The sequence below is a fragment of the Vicugna pacos genome, chromosome 31 (assembly GCF_048564905.1).
Source record: "Vicugna pacos chromosome 31, VicPac4, whole genome shotgun sequence".
Taxonomy (NCBI): Eukaryota; Metazoa; Chordata; class Mammalia; order Artiodactyla; family Camelidae; genus Vicugna; species Vicugna pacos.
The window spans coordinates 1310297-1326838 of record NC_133017.1 but is presented as its reverse complement, the minus strand read 5'-3'; the positions used below and the strand labels follow the sequence as shown (position 1 = coordinate 1326838).

General features: G+C 45.8%; 1 protein-coding gene across 1 annotated transcript; it reads right to left on the bottom strand.

The window, feature by feature from the left end:
* Positions 1-8955: 8955 nt before the first annotated feature.
* LOC140690610 (uncharacterized) lies at positions 8956-12815 on the bottom strand. The gene is made up of 4 exons (XM_072952482.1): positions 12489-12815; positions 9371-9521; positions 9208-9280; positions 8956-8996 (listed from the first exon to the last, which is right to left on the bottom strand). The coding sequence occupies exons 1-4, from the start codon at positions 12813-12815 to the stop codon at positions 8990-8992; spliced, it is 558 nt and encodes a 185-aa protein (XP_072808583.1). The 3' UTR covers positions 8956-8989.
* Between the last annotated feature and the right edge of the window lie 3727 nt (positions 12816-16542).

The window sequence follows — 16542 nt, the reverse complement described above, 5'->3', positions numbered from 1 at the left end:
GTACAGTAAAAGAAACAGGAAGTACCATTTTCAGTTCCAAAGATATTGAAGGCCCAGAAGATAAGCTTTCCAACAACTAGACTGCAAAACGCTATCCAGACCAAGTGTTGAAATTGGAGGTCTGGAAAACCCTGAAGAACAACATTGTCTCAGAATCACAAAAGGCAGAATATCAGAAAAGGGGAAGAGAAAGTCTAAAGACGAGCCAAAAAATATCAGAAAACTCAATGGATGTGATCATATCAGGGCCAAAATTCAGCCCTTAGCAGACTAGAAAATGCAGAGGGACGCATGAATGACTGTGAAGACAGGGGAACAGAAATCCCTCGGTCAGAAGCAGACATAGGAAAGCAAGTGCAAACCAATGAAACATTGCTGTTGAATCCTGGGTTAAGACAGGGCATGAAAGACTAGAGTTCATAAGAGTCCCAGATGGAAAAGCAAGAGATAAAGAAACAAAAACTGTCTGAAAACGTATCTGTAGAAAAATCAGACTGAAACGTGCTGAAAGCCAAGAAAGAATCATCTATGCGAATTCAGGGATTACACAGCATCCAAAGGAGGTGGAATCCCAATAGACCTACCAGCAGCTGTATGATTCAAATCAACAAAGTTCACGAATATCCCAGTGATTTAAAATGCACCTGGAGGAAACAACATAGTCACAAGGGAACCTCCAGAGGGGTTTCAGCTGATATCTCGGCAGCAATATTGCAGGACAGGGAGGAGTGCCAGGACACAGACCATATCCTGAATGGCCAAATGCTGCCACCTAGGGTAGCCTATGCCCCATGACCACCATTTCTAATAACGGCAGAGCTAGAGAATTCCACAGACCGGCAAATCTTAAAAGAATTCAGCAGTTCAAAACTTCTTCTAAAAGGAAGGTTGAGAATACTCCCCTGAATAGAAAAGCAGCAAGATGAAATGGAAAGAAGAAAACCATTATTGGAAATGCAAGAAGAGCATGAGTGGCAAAGAAGAAACAAGAAGAAGGCAAGGAGGACATCAAAACCCTAAAGATGGGAGAGGGAAGCAGGAAATCATAGGTGATTGGAAGCACTCTCTTAAGTGAATCAGCTTATTGGACTCTCTGTTTGAAGCGAAAGGAGAGCTGCATGGCCTGACGTGTTTGCAAAACAAGCAAGAAGCAGACCAACAAAGAATCAAACCAACAAACAAGCACCAAAAGGGTACGGTTGGCTGACATCTACCAAGGGAATCATGATTATTCAAAAGAAAATACTCAAGGTGATGTCAAGGATCATTCAGCACGCATCGACCCAGTATCGCGGCTTGCATGTACTCAGCACACTTGTCTTCGCAAATCAGAGGCGTGCATTCATATTCGTAAATATTGATTCATAAGAGCATATCGTGACCTAACCCAAATGCCGATTTGGAATCAAATGGATTCCTAGTCCGTGATGTAGACTTGTATGTCTTCCGACAGGATGAAGGAATGCCATATTCTACGCTACGTAGAGAAGAAATGTAAGAAGCCTATAACAAAGGCACGTAGATCTGCCAAAGTGTACTAAGAGCAAAAGAGACAGACAGTAAAGTGCACATTGGGGTTGGTTTCATTTCTTGGAATTTCAGCCCCCATGAAACAAATGGATCCATGTCCTGAGAGTGCGGGTGTTTCAGCAGAAATCAGGCGACGCATATGTATTCCGGGTGTACGGATATCATAGGAACATAAGTCTCCTTTAGAGGGTCTCTGTGTACTGTGAACTGTTAGAAAGTTTAAAGACGTGTGAAACCATCAACTAAAAAGGGACCCACTTCCCTCCATTGGTACTGTGCATACAGATCTGAGCAAAAGGTAAGAGGGAAGAAGAAAGGCCCATGGGACGCTAGTGGGTAGAATCACATTTACCTTAGGCACCTCTCGTCGGATGCAGCCCCTCCCCCAACACTGACAAGATGCAGCAGCCATTGGGGATGGCAGTTACCGGTTGGATTCCAGGTGGAATGTTGGTGTGTACCGCGAGGCTTGTTGTGGCTGTTGGATCCTAGGTAACCGGGCAGAGTTCTGTGGGTGGATCAGTGTGATGGAGGGGCTGCCGCCCTCTGTGGAGCTTGGCTTAGGTGTTTGGTCCGGGAAGCTGTGTAAGTTCGAGATACTGCTGCTGCCCAAAGACCTGAGTTCACAGGTCAGTTTCCAGAACCTTTCAGAGCAGACAGTGGAAGATCTGCCTGTCATCAGCTTACTGGTGAGGCTCCAAGGTCCTTTCAGACTTGCCCAGTCCTGGTGAAGTCGACTTTAGGGGAGACACGAAGAGAAGCTGGGCGAAAAGCTGGCTGCACGGATTGAGGAGAGATGCGAACACATGGATGAGAGATGTTCTGCTACAATGGAGAATACTGGCGTGGAGACAGCTGTAGAGGATACCAGGCTCAAAAGACATTCATGAGACCTATTGATCCTCGCTGATACTGGCAGAAACATACGGAGTGCCAACGTGGACTTGAGGAAGTTTCTCAATTCTCTTCTCCAAGAACGGGTCCAAGGTCCCTGACATCTGCAAGAGAAGAGATGGCAGAGATGATCAAAACGCTCCTGTTCTCGGAAGAGGTCGTGAGAATCCACACGCCTCAAGGGGCATTTCCAAGCCATTCAGACCAGAATTCACCAAGCCCAGGTAAGCCTTTTCCCAGGTTTGGGCCTAGCTAGCAAGCACATGCCATTCCCTCCCCTCCACTCAGGCATCCATTTTGAAGGATCAGTACCTGAGCTGCAACGAAGCCATTACGAGAAGAGCAAGCCCCTCCTAGAATCAGACTTCCTCCAGCTTCACACTCTGTGAACAACAGTGATCTCCTTAAAGGTCAAATAGTCTCGGCTGAAATCGATAGGAATTGAATACTTAGCTCACACCTAGAAACGATGGCCTTCCGCTAGATTCAGCAAATGTTGTGTTTATGTCTTCCCTGGGGTGAAGGGAGTGTGGTAAGTCAGGGGAATCTTTGACTGAACTTGAATCTGTATTAGGCCTCAGTTTTTCAAGACAGTATAGGTAAATAGTACATGTCAGAAAGTGAACTGTACTGTCAAAGTCGCCAGTGACATTAAAGACACAGCTTCTGTGGATCGTCTTTCAATTGAGTCAAGCCCCCGGGGGCACTATATCATGGGGGTGCAGACTTGGTTGCGTTAAATGGCTTTACCCAACATGATCGGATGATTAATCATTCTCATCACTGATAGAAGAACACCTGGTTCTCAATACAATAGCATAACAGCAGCAGGGTTCTCCTAGCTTTAATGACCCTAGGTGCTTTTGGATTCAAACCTAAATGTATATATTTGGTCTGTTTCCTCCTATATTTTCCTAGAGAGGGATGTTACCCTTTGAAATGCCAACATTGGCCAGTAGGTGTCATTGGGACTAAAGGGCACCACATGCAAAAGTGTATCCAAGGTTGGGGGTTATTTCATTTTTCCAATAGTTATTTCATGGTTCCTGTTGGTTTTGGAAACTTCAACCGTAAAGAGCTGACATGACCCCTTTAACAGTTTGGACTGGAAGTTTGCATTCTTTCTGTCTAGGTTTTCCGTAGAGCTGACAAAATGTTACCAAAATTGACAAGTCTGGCTTCTAGGTCGATACAGTGTGTTTCAAAAAATAACTTCATTTTCGTATACTCCCAAAACATGTAAATGAATTCTGTTAAACTTCTTAAAGACTGCAAATGAGATATCAACACACTGTCAAAACAGGTGTCTTCGGACAATCCCTCCCACCCAGGCTGTATAGAAACAAAGAGCTAAGCAAACATCACATTTCTGTGAAATGTATCTGTATAGTGTTGATTCATCGATGCCCAGTTGGCAGAGAAGAAGTGCAACCTGCACTCACTCGCTCCCATGTACAGAGCAATGGAAACATCCACTCACCCAGCCCTTGGCACAGGACACTTGCCGAAGAGAGGCCTGTTACTTCCAAAGACAGGATGAGGCCTCAGGACACCTGGAAGCAGGAGAAGGCAAAGCAGGGAATGGAAACCAGTGCAGGGTCTGACCCCTGGTGATGGAGCAACAAGGGTGAAACTCTGTTTACCTTGGACGCACACTCTCAAGCGGACAGGAGACATGGGATTGAAGGTGATGTGCTGAGATTTACAAGAGTGCACAGCAGATGCTTGGCTGACAGAACTCAAAGAATCCAGCGCAAAATATCCCCACAGTTGATTCTGAGACCAAGATCCGAGCTGCCAAATTTGAGGTAGCAGAGGCAACGGTCAGTGAGGGATAGGGCTACGGATGATGGCACACGCTGAGTCTCAGGGATCTGGAGTGCGTTGTGGGATGTGGTGGGTCGAATCAAGAGAGCAAACCGAACTGTGTACCAATGATAAAGCAACCACACTGGTCGCGCGGTTGAGATTACCGATATGTCCCATGGCCACACCCAGTGCATCTGCAGGACCAGGGACCAATTGGGCATCTTGCCAATAGAGCACGTGTGGGGCTGAATCAGAGCTATCGTGCATCTGGTCTGAGGGATCCAGGGGGCCTTGGGTTTGAAATCAGAATGAAAAGCCTCAGGATCTGCTACATTCATAACCTGGGCTGGGATTATGGTTTGGTTTGAGGCACAGGATGCGCAACAGCTCTGTGGTTGCCTTCGTGCACCCGTGCCACAAGGATGAGAGGACAAGGAAGAGTGGTCCAAGTCCACAGCGTGAGAAGAGGAAGCATTTCCTTCAGCACTATCTCCCAAAAGCGGATGCTACATTTTGGATGGCACCGGCACGGTACGGCACCGAGGACACCAAGGTAGGTCTGCGGGATCATTCCAGCAGGCCCTGATGTGTGACATCCATGGATGAGCTTCCACTGGTGTTTCAGTAGACAGAGAAGCTCTGGGAAGAACTGCTTTCATTGGGACATTCCCGTGGCACTACAAAGCACAAGCGCACTCTCAGTTTGCTTTTTTTTAAACACTCCAAAATGACATAGAGCAGAATGCAGAGCTGAGAACCTTTAGAAGCCTCATTTCCACAAGAGGAAGTGTCCTGCGCACTTTCAGAATTGTGAGATATGCGTAACCGAAATGAAGTTATGCTAATCGAAATAGTATGGGATGTTCATCACAACAAATGCAACACCAGCAATTGGAGATATACCAGACAACACACACAGGAACAGAATATGGCATCAATGTCTAGGAGAAGTTGTCCTCACAGAAATCCCATGGAATTGCGTAGAGACAAGAGTCTAAAATTTTCACTTAACAAAGCCCTAGAAGTCTACATTAGATACCTGATATTACCTGACCAGTAGAGATGAAGAAGTACAGTAAAAGAAACAGGAAGTACCATTTTCAGTTCCAAAGATATTGAAGGCCCAGAAGATAAGCTTTCAAACAACTAGACTGCAAAACGCTATCCAGACCAAGTGTTGAAATTGGAGGTCTGGAAAACCCTGAAGAACAACATTGTCTCAGAATCACAAAAGGCAGAATATCAGAAAAGAGGAAGAGAAAGTCTAAAGACGAGCCAAAAAATATCAGAAAACTCAATGGATGTGATCATATCAGGGCCAAAATTCAGCCCTTAGCAGACTAGATAATGCAGAGGGACGCGTGAATGACTGTGAAGACAGGGGAACAGAAATCCCTCGGTCAGAAGCAGACATAGGAAAGCAAGTGCAAACCAATGAAACATTGCTGTTGAATCCTGGGTTAAGACAGGGCATGAAAGACTAGAGTTCATAAGAGTCCCAGATGGAAAAGCAAGAGATAAAGAAACAAAAACTGTCTGAAAACGTATCTGTAGAAAAATCAGACTGAAACGTGCTGAAAGCCAAGAAAGAATCATCTATGCGAATTCAGGGATTACACAGCATCCAAAGGAGGTGGAATCCCAATAGACCTACCAGCAGCTGTATGATTCAAATCAACAAAGTTCACGAATATCCCAGTGATTTAAAATGCACCTGGAGGAAACAACATAGTCACAAGGGAACCTCCAGAGGGGTTTCAGCTGATATCTCGGCAGCAATATTGCAGGACAGGGAGGAGTGCCAGGACACAGACCATATCCTGAATGGCCAAATGCTGCCACCTAGGGTAGCCTATGCCCCATGACCACCATTTCTAATAACGGCAGAGCTAGAGAATTCCACAGACCGGCAAATCTTAAAAGAATTCAGCAGTTCAAAACTTCTTCTAAAAGGAAGGTTGAGAATACTCCCCTGAATAGAAAAGCAGCAAGATGAAATGGAAAGAAGAAAACCATTATTGGAAATGCAAGAAGAGCATGAGTGGCAAAGAAGAAACAAGAAGAAGGCAAGGAGGACATCAAAACCCTAAAGATGGGAGAGGGAAGCAGGAAATCATAGGTGATTGGAAGCACTCTCTTAAGTGAATCAGCTTATTGGACTCTCTGTTTGAAGCGAAAGGAGAGCTGCATGGCCTGACGTGTTTGCAAAACAAGCAAGAAGCAGACCAACAAAGAATCAAACCAACAAACAAGCACCAAAAGGGTACGGTTGGCTGACATCTACCAAGGGAATCATGATTATTCAAAAGAAAATACTCAAGGTGATGTCAAGGATCATTCAGCACGCATCGACCCAGTATCGCGGCTTGCATGTACTCAGCACACTTGTCTTCGGAAATCAGAGGCGTGCATTCATATTCGTAAATATTGATTCATAAGAGCATATCGTGACCTAACCCAAATGCCGATTTGGAATCAAATGGATTCCTAGTCCGTGATGTAGACTTGTATGTCTTCCGACAGGATGAAGGAATGCCATATTCTACGCTACGTAGAGAAGAAATGTAAGAAGCCTATAACAAAGGCACGTAGATCTGCCAAAGTGTACTAAGAGCAAAAGAGACAGACAGTAAAGTGCACATTGGGGTTGGTTTCATTTCTTGGAATTTCAGCCCCCATGAAACAAATGGATCCATGTCCTGAGAGTGCGGGTGTTTCAGCAGAAATCAGGCGACGCATATGTATTCCGGGTGTACGGATATCATAGGAACATAAGTCTCCTTTAGAGGGTCTCTGTGTACTGTGAACTGTTAGAAAGTTTAAAGACGTGTGAAACCATCAACTAAAAAGGGACCCACTTCCCTCCATTGGTACTGTGCATACAGATCTGAGCAAAAGGTAAGAGGGAAGAAGAAAGGCCCATGGGACGCTAGTGGGTAGAATCACATTTACCTTAGGCACCTCTCGTCGGATGCAGCCCCTCCCCCAACACTGACAAGATGCAGCAGCCATTGGGGATGGCAGTTACCGGTTGGATTCCAGGTGGAATGTTGGTGTGTACCGCGAGGCTTGTTGTGGCTGTTGGATCCTAGGTAACCGGGCAGAGTTCTGTGGGTGGATCAGTGTGATGGAGGGGCTGCCGCCCTCTGTGGAGCTTGGCTTAGGTGTTTGGTCCGGGAAGCTGTGTAAGTTCGAGATACTGCTGCTGCCCAAAGACCTGAGTTCACAGGTCAGTTTCCAGAACCTTTCAGAGCAGACAGTGGAAGATCTGCCTGTCATCAGCTTACTGGTGAGGCTCCGAGGTGCTTTCAGACTTGCCCAGTCCTGGTGAAGTCGACTTTAGGGGAGACACGAAGAGAAGCTGGGCGAAAAGCTGGCTGCACGGATTGAGGAGAGATGCGAACACATGGATGAGAGATGTTCTGCTACAATGGAGAATACTGGCGTGGAGACAGCTGTAGAGGATACCAGGCTCAAAAGACATTCATGAGACCTATTGATCCTCGCTGATACTGGCAGAAACATACGGAGTGCCAACGTGGACTTGAGGAAGTTTCTCAATTCTCTTCTCCAAGAACGGGTCCAAGGTCCCTGACATCTGCAAGAGAAGAGATGGCAGAGATGATCAAAACGCTCCTGTTCTCGGAAGAGGTCGTGAGAATCCACACGCCTCAAGGGGCATTTCCAAGCCATTCAGACCAGAATTCACCAAGCCCAGGTAAGCCTTTTCCCAGGTTTGGGCCTAGCTAGCAAGCACATGCCATTCCCTCCCCTCCACTCAGGCATCCATTTTGAAGGATCAGTACCTGAGCTGCAACGAAGCCATTACGAGAAGAGCAAGCCCCTCCTAGAATCAGACTTCCTCCAGCTTCACACTCTGTGAACAACAGTGATCTCCTTAAAGGTCAAATAGTCTCGGCTGAAATCGATAGGAATTGAATACTTAGCTCACACCTAGAAACGATGGCCTTCCGCTAGATTCAGCAAATGTTGTGTTTATGTCTTCCCTGGGGTGAAGGGAGTGTGGTAAGTCAGGGGAATCTTTGACTGAACTTGAATCTGTATTAGGCCTCAGTTTTTCAAGACAGTATAGGTAAATAGTACATGTCAGAAAGTGAACTGTACTGTCAAAGTCGCCAGTGACATTAAAGACACAGCTTCTGTGGATCGTCTTTCAATTGAGTCAAGCCCCCGGGGGCACTATATCATGGGGGTGCAGACTTGGTTGCGTTAAATGGCTTTACCCAACATGATCGGATGATTAATCATTCTCATCACTGATAGAAGAACACCTGGTTCTCAATACAATAGCATAACAGCAGCAGGGTTCTCCTAGCTTTAATGACCCTAGGTGCTTTTGGATTCAAACCTAAATGTATATATTTGGTCTGTTTCCTCCTATATTTTCCTAGAGAGGGATGTTACCCTTTGAAATGCCAACATTGGCCAGTAGGTGTCATTGGGACTAAAGGGCACCACATGCAAAAGTGTATCCAAGGTTGGGGGTTATTTCATTTTTCCAATAGTTATTTCATGGTTCCTGTTGGTTTTGGAAACTTCAACCGTAAAGAGCTGACATGACCCCTTTAACAGTTTGGACTGGAAGTTTGCATTCTTTCTGTCTAGGTTTTCCGTAGAGCTGACAAAATGTTACCAAAATTGACAAGTCTGGCTTCTAGGTCGATACAGTGTGTTTCAAAAAATAACTTCATTTTCGTATACTCCCAAAACATGTAAATGAATTCTGTTAAACTTCTTAAAGACTGCAAATGAGATATCAACACACTGTCAAAACAGGTGTCTTCGGACAATCCCTCCCACCCAGGCTGTATAGAAACAAAGAGCTAAGCAAACATCACATTTCTGTGAAATGTATCTGTATAGTGTTGATTCATCGATGCCCAGTTGGCAGAGAAGAAGTGCAACCTGCACTCACTCGCTCCCATGTACAGAGCAATGGAAACATCCACTCACCCAGCCCTTGGCACAGGACACTTGCCGAAGAGAGGCCTGTTACTTCCAAAGACAGGATGAGGCCTCAGGACACCTGGAAGCAGGAGAAGGCAAAGCAGGGAATGGAAACCAGTGCAGGGTCTGACCCCTGGTGATGGAGCAACAAGGGTGAAACTCTGTTTACCTTGGACGCACACTCTCAAGCGGACAGGAGACATGGGATTGAAGGTGATGTGCTGAGATTTACAAGAGTGCACAGCAGATGCTTGGCTGACAGAACTCAAAGAATCCAGCGCAAAATATCCCCACAGTTGATTCTGAGACCAAGATCCGAGCTGCCAAATTTGAGGTAGCAGAGGCAACGGTCAGTGAGGGATAGGGCTACGGATGATGGCACACGCTGAGTCTCAGGGATCTGGAGTGCGTTGTGGGATGTGGTGGGTCGAATCAAGAGAGCAAACCGAACTGTGTACCAATGATAAAGCAACCACACTGGTCGCGCGGTTGAGATTACCGATATGTCCCATGGCCACACCCAGTGCATCTGCAGGACCAGGGACCAATTGGGCATCTTGCCAATAGAGCACGTGTGGGGCTGAATCAGAGCTATCGTGCATCTGGTCTGAGGGATCCAGGGGGCCTTGGGTTTGAAATCAGAATGAAAAGCCTCAGGATCTGCTACATTCATAACCTGGGCTGGGATTATGGTTTGGTTTGAGGCACAGGATGCGCAACAGCTCTGTGGTTGCCTTCGTGCACCCGTGCCACAAGGATGAGAGGACAAGGAAGAGTGGTCCAAGTCCACAGCGTGAGAAGAGGAAGCATTTCCTTCAGCACTATCTCCCAAAAGCGGATGCTACATTTTGGATGGCACCGGCACGGTACGGCACCGAGGACACCAAGGTAGGTCTGCGGGATCATTCCAGCAGGCCCTGATGTGTGACATCCATGGATGAGCTTCCACTGGTGTTTCAGTAGACAGAGAAGCTCTGGGAAGAACTGCTTTCATTGGGACATTCCCGTGGCACTACAAAGCACAAGCGCACTCTCAGTTTGCTTTTTTTTAAACACTCCAAAATGACATAGAGCAGAATGCAGAGCTGAGAACCTTTAGAAGCCTCATTTCCACAAGAGGAAGTGTCCTGCGCACTTTCAGAATTGTGAGATATGCGTAACCGAAATGAAGTTATGCTATTCGAAATAGTATGGGATGTTCATCACAACAAATGCAACACCAGCAATTGGAGATATACCAGAAAACACACACAGGAACAGAATATGGCATCAATGTCTAGGAGAAGTTGTCCTCACAGAAATCCCATGGAATTGCGTAGAGACAAGAGTCTAAAATTTTCACTTAACAAAGCCCTAGAAGTCTACATTAGATACCTGATATTACCTGACCAGTAGAGATGAAGAAGTACAGTAAAAGAAACAGGAAGTACCATTTTCAGTTCCAAAGATATTGAAGGCCCAGAAGATAAGCTTTCAAACAACTAGACTGCAAAACGCTATCCAGACCAAGTGTTGAAATTGGAGGTCTGGAAAACCCTGAAGAACAACATTGTCTCAGAATCACAAAAGGCAGAATATCAGAAAAGAGGAAGAGAAAGTCTAAAGACGAGCCAAAAAATATCAGAAAACTCAATGGATGTGATCATATCAGGGCCAAAATTCAGCCCTTAGCAGACTAGATAATGCAGAGGGACGCGTGAATGACTGTGAAGACAGGGGAACAGAAATCCCTCGGTCAGAAGCAGACATAGGAAAGCAAGTGCAAACCAATGAAACATTGCTGTTGAATCCTGGGTTAAGACAGGGCATGAAAGACTAGAGTTCATAAGAGTCCCAGATGGAAAAGCAAGAGATAAAGAAACAAAAACTGTCTGAAAACGTATCTGTAGAAAAATCAGACTGAAACGTGCTGAAAGCCAAGAAAGAATCATCTATGCGAATTCAGGGATTACACAGCATCCAAAGGAGGTGGAATCCCAATAGACCTACCAGCAGCTGTATGATTCAAATCAACAAAGTTCACGAATATCCCAGTGATTTAAAATGCACCTGGAGGAAACAACATAGTCACAAGGGAACCTCCAGAGGGGTTTCAGCTGATATCTCGGCAGCAATATTGCAGGACAGGGAGGAGTGCCAGGACACAGACCATATCCTGAATGGCCAAATGCTGCCACCTAGGGTAGCCTATGCCCCATGACCACCATTTCTAATAACGGCAGAGCTAGAGAATTCCACAGACCGGCAAATCTTAAAAGAATTCAGCAGTTCAAAACTTCTTCTAAAAGGAAGGTTGAGAATACTCCCCTGAATAGAAAAGCAGCAAGATGAAATGGAAAGAAGAAAACCATTATTGGAAATGCAAGAAGAGCATGAGTGGCAAAGAAGAAACAAGAAGAAGGCAAGGAGGACATCAAAACCCTAAAGATGGGAGAGGGAAGCAGGAAATCATAGGTGATTGGAAGCACTCTCTTAAGTGAATCAGCTTATTGGACTCTCTGTTTGAAGCGAAAGGAGAGCTGCATGGCCTGACGTGTTTGCAAAACAAGCAAGAAGCAGACCAACAAAGAATCAAACCAACAAACAAGCACCAAAAGGGTACGGTTGGCTGACATCTACCAAGGGAATCATGATTATTCAAAAGAAAATACTCAAGGTGATGTCAAGGATCATTCAGCACGCATTGACCCAGTATCGCGGCTTGCATGTACTCAGCACACTTGTCTTCGGAAATCAGAGGCGTGCATTCATATTCGTAAATATTGATTCATAAGAGCATATCGTGACCTAACCCAAATGCCGATTTGGAATCAAATGGATTCCTAGTCCGTGATGTAGACTTGTATGTCTTCCGACAGGATGAAGGAATGCCATATTCTACGCTACGTAGAGAAGAAATGTAAGAAGCCTATAACAAAGGCACGTAGATCTGCCAAAGTGTACTAAGAGCAAAAGAGACAGACAGTAAAGTGCACATTGGGGTTGGTTTCATTTCTTGGAATTTCAGCCCCCATGAAACAAATGGATCCATGTCCTGAGAGTGCGGGTGTTTCAGCAGAAATCAGGCGACGCATATGTATTCCGGGTGTACGGATATCATAGGAACATAAGTCTCCTTTAGAGGGTCTCTGTGTACTGTGAACTGTTAGAAAGTTTAAAGACGTGTGAAACCATCAACTAAAAAGGGACCCACTTCCCTCCATTGGTACTGTGCATACAGATCTGAGCAAAAGGTAAGAGGGAAGAAGAAAGGCCCATGGGACGCTAGTGGGTAGAATCACATTTACCTTAGGCACCTCTCGTCGGATGCAGCCCCTCCCCCAACACTGACAAGATGCAGCAGCCATTGGGGATGGCAGGTACCGGTTGGATTCCAGGTGGAATGTTGGTGTGTACCGCGAGGCTTGTTGTGGCTGTTGGATCCTAGGTAACCGGGCAGAGTTCTGTGGGTGGATCAGTGTGATGGAGGGGCTGCCGCCCTCTGTGGAGCTTGGCTTAGGTGTTTGGTCCGGGAAGCTGTGTAAGTTCGAGATACTGCTGCTGCCCAAAGACCTGAGTTCACAGGTCAGTTTCCAGAACCTTTCAGAGCAGACAGTGGAAGATCTGCCTGTCATCAGCTTACTGGTGAGGCTCCGAGGTGCTTTCAGACTTGCCCAGTCCTGGTGAAGTCGACTTTAGGGGAGACACGAAGAGAAGCTGGGCGAAAAGCTGGCTGCACGGATTGAGGAGAGATGCGAACACATGGATGAGAGATGTTCTGCTACAATGGAGAATACTGGAGTGGAGACAGCTGTAGAGGATACCAGGCTCAAAAGACATTCATGAGACCTATTGATCCTCGCTGATACTGGCAGAAACATACGGAGTGCCAACGTGGACTTGAGGAAGTTTCTCAATTCTCTTCTCCAAGAACGGGTCCAAGGTCCCTGACATCTGCAAGAGAAGAGATGGCAGAGATGATCAAAACGCTCCTGTTCTCGGAAGAGGTCGTGAGAATCCACACGTCCCAAGGGGCATTTCCAAGCCATTCAGACCAGAATTCACCAAGCCCAGGTAAGCCTTTTCCCAGGTTTGGGCCTAGCTAGCAAGCACATGCCATTCCCTCCCCTCCACTCAGGCATCCATTTTGAAGGATCAGTACCTGAGCTGCAACGAAGCCATTACGAGAAGAGCAAGCCCCTCCTAGAATCAGACTTCCTCCAGCTTCACACTCTGTGAACAACAGTGATCTCCTTAAAGGTCAAATAGTCTCGGCTGAAATCGATAGGAATTGAATACTTAGCTCACACCTAGAAACGATGGCCTTCCGCTAGATTCAGCAAATGTTGTGTTTATGTCTTCCCTGGGGTGAAGGGAGTGTGGTAAGTCAGGGGAATCTTTGACTGAACTTGAATCTGTATTAGGCCTCAGTTTTTCAAGACAGTATAGGTAAATAGTACATGTCAGAAAGTGAACTGTACTGTCAAAGTCGCCAGTGACATTAAAGACACAGCTTCTGTGGATCGTCTTTCAATTGAGTCAAGCCCCCGGGGGCACTATATCATGGGGGTGCAGACTTGGTTGCGTTAAATGGCTTTACCCAACATGATCGGATGATTAATCATTCTCATCACTGATAGAAGAACACCTGGTTCTCAATACAATAGCATAACAGCAGCAGGGTTCTCCTAGCTTTAATGACCCTAGGTGCTTTTGGATTCAAACCTAAATGTATATATTTGGTCTGTTTCCTCCTATATTTTCCTAGAGAGGGATGTTACCCTTTGAAATGCCAACATTGGCCAGTAGGTGTCATTGGGACTAAAGGGCACCACATGCAAAAGTGTATCCAAGGTTGGGGGTTATTTCATTTTTCCAATAGTTATTTCATGGTTCCTGTTGGTTTTGGAAACTTCAACCGTAAAGAGCTGACATGACCCCTTTAACAGTTTGGACTGGAAGTTTGCATTCTTTCTGTCTAGGTTTTCCGTAGAGCTGACAAAATGTTACCAAAATTGACAAGTCTGGCTTCTAGGTCGATACAGTGTGTTTCAAAAAATAACTTCATTTTCGTATACTCCCAAAACATGTAAATGAATTCTGTTAAACTTCTTAAAGACTGCAAATGAGATATCAACACACTGTCAAAACAGGTGTCTTCGGACAATCCCTCCCACCCAGGCTGTATAGAAACAAAGAGCTAAGCAAACATCACATTTCTGTGAAATGTATCTGTATAGTGTTGATTCATCGATGCCCAGTTGGCAGAGAAGAAGTGCAACCTGCACTCACTCGCTCCCATGTACAGAGCAATGGAAACATCCACTCACCCAGCCCTTGGCACAGGACACTTGCCGAAGAGAGGCCTGTTACTTCCAAAGACAGGATGAGGCCTCAGGACACCTGGAAGCAGGAGAAGGCAAAGCAGGGAATGGAAACCAGTGCAGGGTCTGACCCCTGGTGATGGAGCAACAAGGGTGAAACTCTGTTTACCTTGGACGCACACTCTCAAGCGGACAGGAGACATGGGATTGAAGGTGATGTGCTGAGATTTACAAGAGTGCACAGCAGATGCTTGGCTGACAGAACTCAAAGAATCCAGCGCAAAATATCCCCACAGTTGATTCTGAGACCAAGATCCGAGCTGCCAAATTTGAGGTAGCAGAGGCAACGGTCAGTGAGGGATAGGGCTACGGATGATGGCACACGCTGAGTCTCAGGGATCTGGAGTGCGTTGTGGGATGTGGTGGGTCGAATCAAGAGAGCAAACCGAACTGTGTACCAATGATAAAGCAACCACACTGGTCGCGCGGTTGAGATTACCGATATGTCCCATGGCCACACCCAGTGCATCTGCAGGACCAGGGACCAATTGGGCATCTTGCCAATAGAGCACGTGTGGGGCTGAATCAGAGCTATCGTGCATCTGGTCTGAGGGATCCAGGGGGCCTTGGGTTTGAAATCAGAATGAAAAGCCTCAGGATCTGCTACATTCATAACCTGGGCTGGGATTATGGTTTGGTTTGAGGCACAGGATGCGCAACAGCTCTGTGGTTGCCTTCGTGCACCCGTGCCACAAGGATGAGAGGACAAGGAAGAGTGGTCCAAGTCCACAGCGTGAGAAGAGGAAGCATTTCCTTCAGCACTATCTCCCAAAAGCGGATGCTACATTTTGGATGGCACCGGCACGGTACGGCACCGAGGACACCAAGGTAGGTCTGCGGGATCATTCCAGCAGGCCCTGATGTGTGACATCCATGGATGAGCTTCCACTGGTGTTTCAGTAGACAGAGAAGCTCTGGGAAGAACTGCTTTCATTGGGACATTCCCGTGGCACTACAAAGCACAAGCGCACTCTCAGTTTGCTTTTTTTTAAACACTCCAAAATGACATAGAGCAGAATGCAGAGCTGAGAACCTTTAGAAGCCTCATTTCCACAAGAGGAAGTGTCCTGCGCACTTTCAGAATTGTGAGATATGCGTAACCGAAATGAAGTTATGCTATTCGAAATAGTATGGGATGTTCATCACAACAAATGCAACACCAGCAATTGGAGATATACCAGACAACACACACAGGAACAGAATATGGCATCAATGTCTAGGAGAAGTTGTCCTCACAGAAATCCCATGGAATTGCATAGAGAAAAGAGTCTAAAATTTTCACTTAACAAAGCCCTAGAAGTCTACATTAGATACCTGATATTACCTGACCAGTAGAGATGAAGAAGTACAGTAAAAGAAACAGGAAGTACCATTTTCAGTTCCAAAGATATTGAAGGCCCAGAAGATAAGCTTTCCAACAACTAGACTGCAAAACGCTATCCAGACCAAGTGTTGAAATTGGAGGTCTGGAAAACCCTGAAGAACAACATTGTCTCAGAATCACAAAAGGCAGAATATCAGAAAAGGGGAAGAGAAAGTCTAAAGACGAGCCAAAAAATATCAGAAAACTCAATGGATGTGATCATATCAGGGCCAAAATTCAGCCCTTAGCAGACTAGATAATGCAGAGGGACGCATGAATGACTGTGAAGACAGGGGAACAGAAATCCCTCGGTCAGAAGCAGACATAGGAAAGCAAGTGCAAACCAATGAAACATTGCTGTTGAATCCTGGGTTAAGACAGGGCATGAAAGACTAGAGTTCATAAGAGTCCCAGATGGAAAAGCAAGAGATAAAGAAACAAAAACTGAAAACGTATCTGTAGAAAAATCAGACTGAAACGTGCTGAAAGCCAAGAAAGAATCATCTATGCGAATTCAGGGATTACACAGCATCCAAAGGAGGTGGAATCCCAATAGACCTACCAGCAGCTGTATGATTCAAATCAACAAAGTTCACGAATATCCCAGTGATTTAA